General features: G+C 47.8%; 1 protein-coding gene across 2 annotated transcripts in view; it reads left to right on the top strand.

The window, feature by feature from the left end:
- The first annotated feature begins 1,347 nt into the window (after positions 1-1,347).
- The window catches only part of LOC122428933 (chloride intracellular channel protein 6), a 58,908-nt gene continuing 46,464 nt past the window's right edge, over positions 1,348-13,791 (top strand). The window contains exon 1 of one of the 2 annotated variants that reach the window (XM_043449094.1): positions 1,348-1,367. Coding sequence is in view for 1 of the 2 variants with exons in the window: in XM_043449092.1 (XP_043305027.1) it covers positions 4,532-5,992 (1,461 nt within the window). In the remaining variant the exon portion in view is untranslated. Of the gene's footprint in view, positions 1,368-4,382; positions 5,993-13,791 lie in introns of those variants that run through there. The other variant, XM_043449092.1, reaches the window with a different exon arrangement.

Here is a 13,791-nt window from a genome sequence, read left to right as displayed (position 1 = left end):
TATTTGTGTTGGCTTGTGTGATGTTTTTACTGGCTTACAGGATGCTCTACCTGTGCTTAAATTCCTGCCTCCTAGATGAGGATGATTCGGTGGCAATATCCTTCCTTTCTTTTTTGGCTGGGCCAAGTGACTTGATAAGGGTTGAATCCAGCCCCGTCACAATGGAAGCGCATAGTCTTAACCATTAGACCACCAGGGATCTCCCGAGATACCCTTCTCTAAATTGAAATATGGAGAAGGAAATGGCAACCCACTCCAGTCTTCTTGGCTGGAGAATCCTAGGGACAGAAGAGCCTGGCGGGCTACAGTCCATGAGATCTTGCAGAGTCGGACACGACTAAGTGACTAACAACAACGACAACAAACTGAAATATGCCTCTATAAGTGATGGAGCACAGCTGGGTTTGGGGCCATTCTTAGCTGAGGAGGAGGAGCTGTTTGAGGAGAAATCAACCCAAGGGGGACATCTTGTTTGGCCACAGTGTAGCCTGTGGCCTGAATGTTCTAGATACATCATCTTCCCAAGGGCTTTTCTGAAAGGAGCAGAGACCTGTTGGAAAAAGAGAGGGTCTCTGTGGAAATGAGTCTGCTCGTTCTGAGAAAACAGTAAAGACAACAAACCTTTATATCATTTATTTATAAGCCCTTGAGATTTTTTTTTTGTAATCTCTGAGTTACCCTGCTTCTTGTTTCCTCATAAAAGATGGTAGGAAAACTCTAAAATGACTAAAAATCGACTTAATTATCAGCACTTTTGCCTTTTCCCTCCCATCCCTGAATTCCTCACCTCTGTTTAACCCTTCTTGGTATTTAAATAGTTAATCTGGTGCTGGCCCAGGAGTCAACACTGCGCAACTCTCTAAGTGACTTCACAGTGACCTTCACAGCTTGATTTGGCATTTCCTTTGTGTTCTTTTATACCAACTGATCGACCTTTGCTATTAATTAACAGTATTTACTGAAGTACTCACCAAAGTCAGTAGATAAGATTTTCTGTGTATAGCCTGTCTCGTGACATTAACTTATCCCCCAAAGTATAAAACCAACTGAGAAAAGTGTATTTGAAAACTGGCTCAGGTTGGGGACTTCCTTGGCACACCAGGGGTTAAGACTCTGTGCTTCGAATGCAAGGGGCAGAGGTTTCATCCCTGGTCAGGGAACTAAGATCCCAAATGCCACGTGGCATGATCAAAAAAACATTATATATATATGTGTGTGTGTGTGTGTGTGTGTGTGCATACAGGTTGATATATATGAAAGCATGCATGCATTCACTAATTCAGTATTTATTTACTGAGAGCCTATTATGTGCCCAGCTTCACAGGACCACCATCCCGGTGGGGTGGGATGAAGGAGAGAGATAATGAGTAAGTAGAATAGCTTATGTCACAAGGAGATAACTGCTATGGAGAAAAACAAGGCAGAAAAGGGTGACTGAGAGTAGAGGCTGTGTTTGAAAATAGACTGCTTATCCTTGTTCATTGGAGCTTTACTTACAATGGTCAAGATATGGAAACAACATGAATGTTCTTCCGTGGGTGAGTGGAAAAAGCAAATATGGTAGATACAGACAATGGAATGTTATTCAGTCTTCTTAAAAAAAAATGAGGAAAATCCTTCCATTTGTAACAATCTGGATGAACCTGGAGGGCATTATGCTAAGTAAGATAAGTCGGAGAAACAAAAACAAATATTGCATAAGCTCACCGATAGGTAGAATCTAAAATAGTCATAGAAAGAGAATAGAATGGTGGTTATCAGGGACTGGGGGGAGAGGGAATTGGAAAGGTGTTGGTCACGGGTACCACGTTTCAGTTATGCAAAAGATGAGTAAGTTCTGAAGAGCTAATGTACGACAGTGTGACGATGGTGAACACTATTGTATATTGCTAAGAAGGTCGGTCTTAAGGATTATTCCCATGAAAATAAAATTAAAACATAAAGTAAAATAAGTGCTTCGAGCAAAGAGCTTATGAAAGATCTCAAAAGGTAAAGAGTGTCACTGAGGATACAGGGAGCATCCCTGGCAGAGGGTTGCCCAGCGAGTTCCAGGAAATAGCAGAGAAGTTGGTGTCTTAGAACCCGGTGAAGCCAGAAGAGATTCAGGTGCCTGGTTTTATGGAATCTCATACTTGATGTGTCAGGACTTGGCTTTTTGTTGGCATGAGACGGGAAGTCTTTGAAAGGTTTCAAGCATAAAAGTGGCGTGGTGGACTGGTGATTTCAAATGAGGATCAACTGACTGTGGAGTGGAGAACAGACTATAGGAGGGTGAGGGAAAAGCAGGAGAACCAGTTAGGAGGCGATGGCTGCTTGGACTAGTCTGGTAGCAATGAGGGTAGAGAGAAGAGGTTGCATTATGGATATACTTAAAAAAAAGTAGAGATAATAGGATTTCCTGGCAGGATGAATGGGGGTGTGAGATACAGGAGCTAAGGTTTTCAATATGTTCATGTGTTTGTGTGTGCTTAGTCGCTCAGTTGTGTCCAACTCTGTGTGACCCTATGGACTGTGGCCCACCAGGTTCCTCTATGAGATTCTCCAGGCAAGAACACTGGAGTGGGTTGCCATTCCCTTCTTCAGGGGATTTTTCCCAACCCAGGGACTGAACCCAAGTCTCCAGCACTGCAGACGGGTTCTTGACCGTCTGAGCCACCAGGAATGCCCTGTTCAAGTGTATATGTCTATATAAAACTCCAAAGGTATCTGGTTTGATTATTTTTTGTTGCTATTGTTCCACCCCAAAACTCTGATACGGGAGGAGACTTCTCAGTCTTGTTCACAGTTGTATACTCAAAGTCTTGCTCTGACTCCCTAGCACCCAGCCCCCAGGCCACCCCACCTCCTTCTTTCTCTCTCTAAAATAAAGTGTTTATTGTGGGTGTCGACTAAAAAATACGCATAACTTGAGACTAGTGAGTTCAGTTTTATCTGGGGCAAAGGGAAGACTGCAGCCCTGGAGACAGCATCTTAGATTTGAGAGACTGCTCCAAGGAGGCAGGAGGGGAAGTCAGGCTTTGAACAAGTTTGTAACAAAGGGACTCGGCAGTCTGAGCATCAAAGATTAGGTATCAAGTTCAGGAATTTAGCATTCTAAGTCTGGGAAGATGCAAGCCTCTGGGCCTACGGAATTCATTCCTTTCATATGCACCTCAACTATCTGGGGCCAAATCCAGTTTCTTTCTTCTCCTTAAGCAGTGGTAGATGGCTGCTTTTTGTATTCCCCCAGCTTCTCAGCAAACACCGTGGAGGTTGGTGACATCTGCTGGATTGCAGTTTTGGGAGCCCTCAATCACATTTGGAGGCCAGAAGTCACTGATGGCTGTGACATTTCTTGTTTATTGATGTGGCAGGAGATATCTTCATTTAACATGGGTAATGAGATTACAGAAAAATTTTCAAGAGCTCTGCTATTTTCTAGCTACCCTATTTTCAGCATTGAGACTGTATTCATTTTAAAATGTGTTTTAGTCGTGCTCAGGCTCTTTGCAACCCCATGGTCTGTAGCCTGCCAGGCTCCTGGTCCATGGTATTCTCTAGGCAAGAATACTAGAGTGGGTTGCCATTTCCCTCTCCAGGGGAATCTTCCCAACCCAGGGATCAAACCCTGATCTCTCACATTCCACACAGATTCCACACATGAACCACCAGAGCTAGAAATAATGCATTTTAAATTACAGAAAATCAAAGAAAGATGCAGAATTATACGATTGATGACATGATACATCTCCTCTTCCTTCTACATCGGGGTCTTTGGAACTTCTCAGTAGGGCCCTGCAGAAACTGGAAGGGGTGCCGCCTTGCCTTCCTTCTTCCAGGATGCATCCACCTTGCTCGTGGGCACTGAGGCATTACAGGGGCACCGGCAGTTGCACAGCTGCTGAGGTTTAACACTTGACTCCTGGGAAAGCGGGGATGTTTGGGCGTCTGGGGGTGACTTTAGTGGCTCTGGAACTTGAAGCTGTTCCAGAAAGCTCTCTAGCTGCCGGCAGGATCAGGATCTTTTCACTGAAATCCACAAGGGCCGCAAGAAAGGCTGTCATTGGCCAGGCTCTCAGGCCACCCACGTAGGGGGAAACGGTGGGGGATGCAAACCCCGCCCAAGCCCCGGGGGGGATGGAGGTGGCACCTGGCACTCCCGGTCAACCTCTGAACGCCTAGCCAGGCACCTCCACGGGTGCAGGCGCTAAGCGGCCCTCCCCAGCCGCGCACTGCACCCCCGCGGGCGCCTTTCCTGGGAACCAAGGTCGTAATTAAGGGTCCAGGTGGGAAGCAGACGCGGAACCAGGGAGAAACAGGAGCGGTGAAAGAACCCAGAGAGCTTAAGCCCGGGAGAAGGGGCTCGGCGTCTTGCGAGAGGATTTCGCCCCGCGCGCCCAGCGAACCGCTCAGGCGCCGCCAGAGCCCGGAGCAGGGGGGTCCTCTCCGAGGGGGCGCAGCGGTCCCCCGCGCTGTGCCCTTCGCCCAGGGCCAACCGGCTCCTCAGCAGAGTCCAGGAAGGGTCTCCGGTCCAAGACAGGGATCTGCGGCCATGAGTGAGGTCGTGGAGCTGGAGAGGGGCGCCCCGCGTCCTCGGAGCCCGTCCGGGGGCCCGGCGCTTCAGGCGGATAGGCGGGGCGAGACGGAGACCGCCGGCCCTATGGCTCAGCGAGAGGAGGCGAGAGAGGGCCCCGCGGAGGCGCCGGGGAGCGACGGGGCGGGCGCAGCCGCGACGGCCGCGGGGCCCGAAGGAGAAGGCTCGGGGCCGGCCGGAGGGCGAGCGGGCGGGCTGGAGCCGGGCGCCGGCGGGGCCCCAGGAGCCGACACGCGGGGCGCGAGCGGGGCGCAGGGCCAGGACGAGGCAGGGGACGACGCCCGCAAGGTAGAGGGGCCGACGAGCGGCGCGGGGCCGGAGGAGGAGGCGGGCCCCGGGCCAGGCGCGCAGGGCGAGGAGCCGGGTGAGGCTCAAGCGGGGAGCGGGGACTCCGCGGCCCTGAACGAGGCGGGGAGCGGGCCGGGGGAGCCGGCCGGCAGCGCGCCTGGGGCGTCCGGGGCGCGCGTGGACACCGAGTGGCCGGCGGGGGCCCGCGTGGACGCCCCGGAGTCGGTGGGGGAAAGCGTGGTAGCCGAGGGGTCGGCGGGGGCCCGCGTGGACGCCCCGGAGTCCGTGGGGAACAGCGTGGTAGCCGAGGGGTCGGTGAGGGCCCGCGTGGACGCCCCGGAGTCGGTGGGGGAAAGCGTGGACGCCGAGGGGCCGGCGGGGGCCCGCGTGGACGTCCCGGAGTCGGTGGGGAACAGCGTGGTAGCCGAGGGGTCGGTGGGGGCCCGCGTGGACGCCCCGGAGTCGGTGGGGGAAAGCGTGGTAGCCGAGGAGTCGGTGGGGGACCGCGTGGACGCCGAGGGGCCGGCGGGGGAGAGCCTGGGAGCCGAGGAATCGGTGGCGGATAATACAGATGTCGGGGGTCCAGCGGGAGCCAGCACGGATGTCGGGGTGCCGACGGCAGGAGCTCAGGGCGCCGAGGGTGAGCCCCGGGACGGAGGGGACCGCAGCCCCCAGTCCCAGGCGGAGGCGATTGAGGCCCCAGCGGCGGAGAGCGCGGGGTGCACCCCCGGGGAGCTTGCGGGGGAGCCTCGGGGCGCAGCGGAGGAGACGGGCGACCCCGAGGGAGGTGAGTCGGGGGAGGCTGCCCCAGGGGACGCTTGGGCAGAGGCCGGCGAGGACGCGGACCAGAGTGGGCCCCCGGGGCAGGCGGAGGAGGCCGAAGAGGAGAGGCTGGAGCGGGGTCCCCAAGGGCCAGGCGAGGAGGAGCCCCGCGAAGGCACCGCTGAAGACGAGGCGACCCGGCCGTTGGAGGTCGGGGAGCCCCAGGCCGAGCTGAGCAGCCACGCGGCGGACGAGCTCAGCGCTGAACGCGGCGGCGGGACAGTGCCCGAGAACGGCGGCCAGGAGGACGGCGAGGCGTCCGAGGAGGGGGCCCCGGGGCAGGACCACGACATCACGCTCTTCGTGAAGGTAAACCTGGCTTCCCGCAACTCCCGTGACGCCCCCTCCTCAGTCGTGTCTTTTCAGATCTGATCCCAGAGGGACGCGCAGGGGTCATGCTCTCGGGCCCCGATGGGCACCTAGCCCTCTGTCCGCGGGAGTCGGGCAGGACAGCCTGCGTTTCAGCGAGAAGAGTTAAAGGAGTGTGGTTAAGTCGCTCAGTCGTGTCTGACTCTTTGAGACCCCATGGCCTCTAGCCCTCCAGGCTCCTCTGTCCATGGGATGTCCCAGGCAAGACTCCTGGAGTGGGTTGCTAGTTCCTTCTCCAGGGGCTCTTCCCCACTCAGGGATCGAACCCACGCCTCCTGCTTTGGCAGGCGGAATTTTTTTCCCACTGAGCCAGGAAAATCAAAAGGAATACGATGGGGAAGAATTGAGGAAACAAAGAGGTTGGGATGGGGGTGGTGGGTGAGTCCAGCATCCCACTAGCCTTTGTCCTGAAAATCCTAACTGGCCCTTCTAGTCTGGAGGTTCTCAAAGAACCTACAGAACAAAAGCAAAACCCCTACAAGCCCTTTTGATGTTCAGAACAATTTCTGCCAAAGGAAACGCTAATGCTTAAAGTGAAAAAATGATAACAGATAGGTTGTAATGTGAAACTGTATACTAGCACTGAAATCTCAGAGGCCCAGAGCTGGCCCAAATTTTCAACTCCCAAAACCTCTTTCATTTTGGGAGAATCAATAACGTGTGTTTGGGAGGAAAATGAAAGTTTATTTAAATATGGTAATATTTATGGAACATTTTAGCATTTTTTTTAAGAAGCATGCCATATGCTGATAACCATTGTCTGCTTCTTTGTCTTATTTTCAGCCTTACTTCAAAGAGTCAAAGAGGACAAAGATTGTGTAGAGATACAAGTGAGGTAGTTTTGAGTTTAAATGGGGTTTCCTATAAGGCATCACAGATAAGGACCAAGGTCCAGGAGCAGCTTTTTTGTTGAAAAAGCTCTTCCCAAAGACCTTTGGCCAGACTGGGAAAGCAGCAGATAATAAGGTCAAGAATGTGCATTGTATGTTAAATCATAATCCTTGCAAAATATTTCCAGGCTTATAGAGGCCAGTCATGACCCAACCTCCTTGAGAGAAATGTAAGCAAATTTTAATAACTGGGAAAAAAAATAAGGAAAAAAAAAATTTCCCAACATGATTAAGATCAGAATTTCAAGAATTCTTTGAGTGGCAAGAGAATTTGGGAAGAACAGGCTTGTGTTTCTTCACTGTGTTGTTTGGAGCAACTTTTAAGATGCTGAGACATTTTCAGATCATGTATTGGGACATAATCTGAGGGTACAAACCCCTAGGAGGGTCCCGGAGCAGGAAGACTTCAGGGGAGTTAGGGGAGGGGGAATTTGAAAATGGCACTGCTGTGCATGTCCCAGCTCCACTCCTTGGTTTAAGAAATTTCCCCCTGGTTCTGGTCGCTGGGCTATAGGATACCAGTCTCTTGTTACAGCTTGGAAACACAGTTTCCTAACTAGACTCTGCTTCCATCCTTGGTTTTTTCCAATCTAGTCCTTCGTCATAGCCAGTGAGCTAAAGAAGAAAATATCTGATCATTTTGTTTCCTAGTATAAAATTCCTCAGTTGTTTATGGCAGATAAATCCCCACTTCTTAGTCAAATCATGAGGCTCTCCGGGATGTGAATCCTGTCTCCTTGGCATTGCCTGGGTGCCCCCTCACCCCTGCCTTTTGGTACCACTATGTCGCCAAATTAAACTACTTACTGGTCCTTGGGAGAACTACATTCTTTTCTGCCTTGAAATTTTCCATGTGCTCTACCTGAATCAAGTTTCTTCCCCTTCATCCCTCTCTCCCTCCCCTGCCTGGTTATCTGCTTGTGTCCAAGATTCAGCGTGGCCATCAGCTCCTCCGGGGAGACTTTCTCAACCCCGATTTGGTTTGGGTACCCCTCTGTCAAAGCTCCACTCACACTACCCTCTGTATGCTGTCTCCAGTGTGGAGCACAGGCCTGGAAATGGATGGTGTGTGTGAACCAGTGGCTGCCTGTAGGAGCTGGTATATTGTAATGATCAATAGTACAGACTTTAGAGCCAGTGAGCTGGGGCCAAATCCTGGCTTTGCTTCTTTCTTGCTGTGTGACCTTGGACAAGTTACTTAGCCTTTCTGTGCCTTCATTGCTTATGGATAAAACAGGGGCAACAATAGTACTTACTCTATGAGGTTGTTGGGATTCAAGATAAGATTCTACTTAGAACAGTACCTGACGTGAAATAAGCCTGGTATAAGTGTGAATTCTTGTTACATCTGCTAGTTCTGATCAACTTTCATTGATTTTTGCATGGGGATAGTCCCTTTTCCATTCCATCCCTGCCATTTTATTTTATTTTAGGGAAAATGCCTCTAGATACCCAATTATTTCCATTCTCTGGGGGAGAAGAATATTATGAAAAGTAAAAACAAGTTTTCTCAGATTCTGCTTAGAGTAGTTTGTGTAGGCAGAGGCAAGGAGACATGTCATGAATGGCTTACCCAGATGTTTGACTCCCATGATTGGCAGGGTGCTCAGTTCTTTTCCTTTTGTTAAAGTAACAAATGGACCTCCAAACAGTGAAACTGGCTTTGAAGCAACCACTGCCTGGTGCAACTTCTGAGGGTCACTTAGGATGTGTCCCATAGGATTGTTAAGGCATCTCACTTCTCATGCTTCTAATCATTGTCTTGAAAAACAAAAGAATCCCAAAGCCAAACTCAAGCAAAAACCCGTTAGCCTGTTTTATCTCTTAACTTTGTGATACTTGATTTAGAATCCTTAAGTTAGTTCAGAAGAGGATTTCTTTGCCAAATTTAACCATTCCTAAGCACCTTCTTTGGGCTGCACTTTATCTGGACGCTGTATTCCATAGTGGACATCTGACCGTCTAGGTTTTGTAAACATGTCAGGGGCCAGTGTGTCTTGGTGGGTTTTTGATGCCATGACTGGGAGTGTAAATTTCACAGAGCTGTTCTTTAAGGATAATACTGCAGTGTTCCTCTAACCATTCCACTAGCTTTCATGACAGCCTAGTAAACACAGTTGTTTTTTTTTTTAACAAAGTTTTAAGTTAATTAGGTTTCATTCTATTTGGGAAATTTTTTATATTTATTCCTATTTTTAAAATGTATAAGTGACAAATAAATGTATTGGTTATTAGAAAAGTAATGACATGACACAGTAAAATGTAATAATAAGATGTGCTTCTAAATTTAACCACCTGGTAGTTTATATTACCTATCTTGGTGAGAATTGTCATTTTATTTTATTCTGTACATATGCAAGAATGTATTCTTGCTTGTTAAAGAGCCATGAGTGTATAAAGCAGGCCACTGGAAAGCCTCCTTGAATTATTGTATGGTAAATGAATTGCTGATCATCTAATTTTTAGTTTTGTTTTCTCAAAGAAGTGATAATTATTTATCAAATTATAGAGTAACCCTGCAATGTGTTTAGTAACAAAAATTCTTCTCTTAGTTACTCACAAAGGGAAGGATGACAACATAATAACATACCAACATAGTAATAACAAATGACAAACAAGATACTAACACCATGGAGTGAAGTAGGGACTTTAGAGACAGAGGATTTAGTAGCTAAGGAAGTCTTGCTTACAGGTTTGGTTCTTCTAATACTTTGAGGCAGGGTTCAGGGGTGGGATAGTTCTTCCCAGGTGGCTCAATGGTAAAGAATCCTCCTGCCAATGCAAGAGATATGGGTTCGATCCCTGGGTTGGAAAGATCCCCTGGAGAAGGAAACAGCAACCCTCTCCAGTATTCTTTCTTTTTTTTTTTTACTTCTGATTTTTTTTTTTTTTTTATTAGTTGGAGGCTAATTACTTCACAACATTTCAGTGGGTTTTGTCATACATTGATATGATCTCCAGTATTCTTGCCTGGAGAATCCCATGGACAGAGGAGCCTGGCAGGCTACAGTCCATGGGGTCTCAAAGAGTCGGACATGACTGAGCACACATGCAGCAGGGGTGGGATAGTCTAAAAAATGGATTTGCTAGCAAATTTCACATGATTTAATTAAGAAAACCTTAATGTATGTGACAAGTGTCTAATCCTGAACCAGAATCTAAGAATTTCTTAAACTGTGTTTTGGACACCATACATTTAACCACTAATACACAGCTACTGCTGAGCTCGGAAACTTGTATTTGCCATTATATTTAGATTCTCCAGGGAGGTGAAACTGAGCACAATAAAGTAGAACTCAAGTCATGGCCTTTTGAATAAGCATTGTCTTCGAGAGATGCTGTCCCCCCCAAACAGATAAGTAAATTAACTGAGTCGTCCTAACATTGTCACATTGATTGGGGGTTGGGAGTGGGGAAGGGGTCTGTTGGGATCAACTCTCTGTGCATTTTTCTCCAGGAGCAAGCAGGCTGAGACCTCTCTGGGGGTTTTGTGTCCGAAGAGCTTAAAAGGGAGATGCTATTTCCATAACCAAATATGAATTTTGTGTTCAAAAAGGAAATGAGTAAAAATGCAGTTCTGTAACTTTAATTTTTCCCCCCAACTGGCATTTTTTTGGTCATTTGTTTTCTGAGTGTCTATGCCACTTGCTTACACATTTTGTGGTTGTTCAGTTGCTCAGTTGTGTCCAACTCTTTGCGACCTCATGGACTGCAACATGCCAGGCTTCCCTGTCCTTCAGTATCTCCCAGAATTTGCTCAAACTCATGTCCATTGAGTCTCAATGGATGCCATCAACCATCTTGCCCTCTGTCATCCCCTTACATATTATGTCTGTGAAATCATACAAGGTTAGTTGGGGAGGGAACAGAGGTGCTTTGCTAACATGTGCACACACAGCACAGCACACGCCCTTGAGTGGGATTCGTGGGGTGTCCTCACCACCCGCACGGCAGAGAGACTGTGGGAGGCCCTCCATCTGCTCTTCTTGGTTCAGTCAATTCAGTCGCTCAGTCGTGTCTGACTCTTTGTGACCCCATGGACCACAGTATACCAGGCCTCCCTGTCCATCACCCACTCCCAGAGTTTACTCAAACTCATGTCCATTGAGTCAGTGATGCCATCCAACCATCTCATCCTCTGTCATCCCCTTCTCTTCCTGCCTTCAATCTTTCCCAGCATCAGGGTCCTTTCCAATGAGTCAGTTCTTCGCATCAGGTATTGGACGCCTGATGAAACGCCAAAGTGTTGGAATTTCAGATTTAGCATCAGTCCTTCCAATGAATATTCAGGACTGATTTTCTTTAGGATGGACTGGTTGGATCTCCTTGCAGTCCAAGGGACTCTCAAGAGTCTTCTCCAACACCACAGTTCAAAAGCATCAATTCTTTGGTGCTCAGCTTTCTTGGTAATGGAAGGTAAATAGTCAGATGGATGGTTGATTGGGTCAAGGTGCCTTGCTGGATACAAGCCCTGTTCCTCACTGCTCAGTCCAGGGTCCCTTGCTGGAGGGCCAGAGTCAGTCTTCTCCATGAAGGCACTGTAGTCTGGCACATAATGGGCACCTGGGGAGGAAGGGAAAGTGGGATCCTGTTGAGTGGGGGCTATACCGGCATGTACAGAGGACCTGCATGTAGAGTGGTCACTGAAGAGTTATGGACCTAATTGTATCTGAGGAGACGCAGAGAGTGGGGCCCTTGGATAATCCTTAGCACAAGTTCTTCAAGATTTTCTAAAATAGGCTGGCTTTGCTGTAACCATTCTCTGAGCTCCTGTGATATTCAGCCAAGAAAAGTTTTCTCTGAGAATCAGGGACGTGGATATTTAAATCTCCTAAGCTTCTCTTTTTCCATCATTAATTTTCTCTGCCCTTTTCCGACAGAGTGCTGATTTATAAAGTGGGCTCTGTATCTGGGCAGAGTTGGGAGGAGATATTTTCTAAAATATTTCAACTTGTATTTTACTGTTTACTTCAGTTTTATTTCACAAGTGGAATAAATTTATTTTTTTAATGGTTAAAATAAAATAGGGAGGTTAAAGATATTTATGCACAATTCAGCCTTTCATGGAATCTATGAGGTTCTTTTGTTAAGTGTATCTTTTTAAAGAAAAGATAATACATTAGGATAATAAAAACATAAATATAAAAAGATACAGTATGATCAAAAATGTCTTCTTCCACCCCTGAGACACAGTCTCTCAGTTTTCTCCCTAGATATTCTGCAAATATTCAAGCATATGTGTGAATATCTTCACTGCATTGGTTACTGAGCGCTGTGTAACGTCTTACTTTAAAACTTAGCACCTTAAAACAACAAACATTTACTATTCAAGGTTTCTTTGTGTCAGAAGCTTGAGAGCAGCTTAAGCTGGGTAGTTCTCCTTCATGAGGCTGTAGCCAGGATGTTGGCCAAGGCCGTGGTCTCATCTGAAGGACCGATTGGGCTGGAGGATCCACTTCCGTGGGGATTGGTTGACTCATGTCTACTGTCAGGAGGTTCACTTGCCCATCACCTGGACTGTCCACAGTGCTGCCTTAGTGTCCTCGCCACATGGCATCTGGCTCTCCCCAGAGCATGGATCCAAGAGAGGAAGCCTTTTATGACACTGTCTCAGAAGCCAGTGCAGGAGATGAAACAGATGCAAGTTCAGTCCTTGGGTCAGGAAGATCCCCTGGAGATGGGAATGGCAACCCACTCTGGTATTCTTGCCTGGGAAAATCCCATGGACAGAGGATCCTGGCAGGCTACAGTCCAGGGGGTCACAAAGAGCTGGACATGACTGACTGACTGAGTGGAGCAGCTGAGAAATCACACGCTGTAATTTCTGTCTTATACTGTAGTCTAAGTCTAACCTTCAAGGAGAGTGGAATTCAACTTTACCTTTTATTATTTATTTACTTATTTTTTAGAAGCTATTTTTTGCCCACACCACATGTGGGATCTTAGTTCCCCAACCAGGGGTCAAACCCACACCCCCTTCATTGGAAACACAGAGTCTTAACTGCTGGACCACAGGGAAATACCTCAACTCCACTTTTTGAAATTTTTAAAACATTTTAAAATACCACACCTTTTTTTTTTCCCATGAAAAGTTCAGTTTAGTCACGTCCTACTCTTTGCGACCCCTTGGATTGCAGTACTCCAGACTTCCCTGTCCATCAGCAACTCCCGGAGTTTACTCAAACTCATGTCCATTGAGTCGGTGGTGCCATCCAGCCATCTCATCCTCTGTCTTCCCCTTCTCCTCCTGCCCCCAATCTTCCGCAGCATCAGGGTCTTTCCCAGTGAGTCAGTTCTTCGAATCAGTGGCCAAAGTATTGGAGTTTCAGCTTCAGCATCAGTCCTTCCGATGAGTATTCAAGACTGATTTCCTTTAGGATGGACTGGTTGAATCTCCTTGCAGTCCAAGGGACTCTCAAGAATATTCTCCAACACCACAGTTCAAAAGCATCAATTCTTCTGTTCTCAACTTTCTTTATAGTCCAACTCTCACATCCACACATGACTACTGGAAAAACCATAGCTTTGACTAGATGGACGTTTGTTGGCTAAGTAATATTTCTGCTTTTTAATATGCTGTCTGGGTTGGTCATAACTTTTCTTCCAAGGAGCAAGCATCTTTTAATTTCATGGCTGCAGTCACCATATGTAGTGATTTTGGAGCCCAGAAAAATAAAATCGACTACTGTTGCCACTGTTTCCCCATCTATTTGCCATGAAGTGATGGGACCAGATGCCATAAAAAGTAGTACACTGGAAATACATTTGGTTGCATCTTGCTTTCTTGACTTAACATCGTGTCTTGTAAATCATTCCCCGTTGGTGCCTGTAGCTCCCTCACATTCTTGT

This window comes from Cervus canadensis, chromosome 27 (genome assembly GCF_019320065.1).
Source record: "Cervus canadensis isolate Bull #8, Minnesota chromosome 27, ASM1932006v1, whole genome shotgun sequence".
Classification (NCBI taxonomy): domain Eukaryota; kingdom Metazoa; phylum Chordata; class Mammalia; order Artiodactyla; family Cervidae; genus Cervus; species Cervus canadensis.
This window is presented reverse-complemented; position numbering and strand designations above follow the sequence as displayed.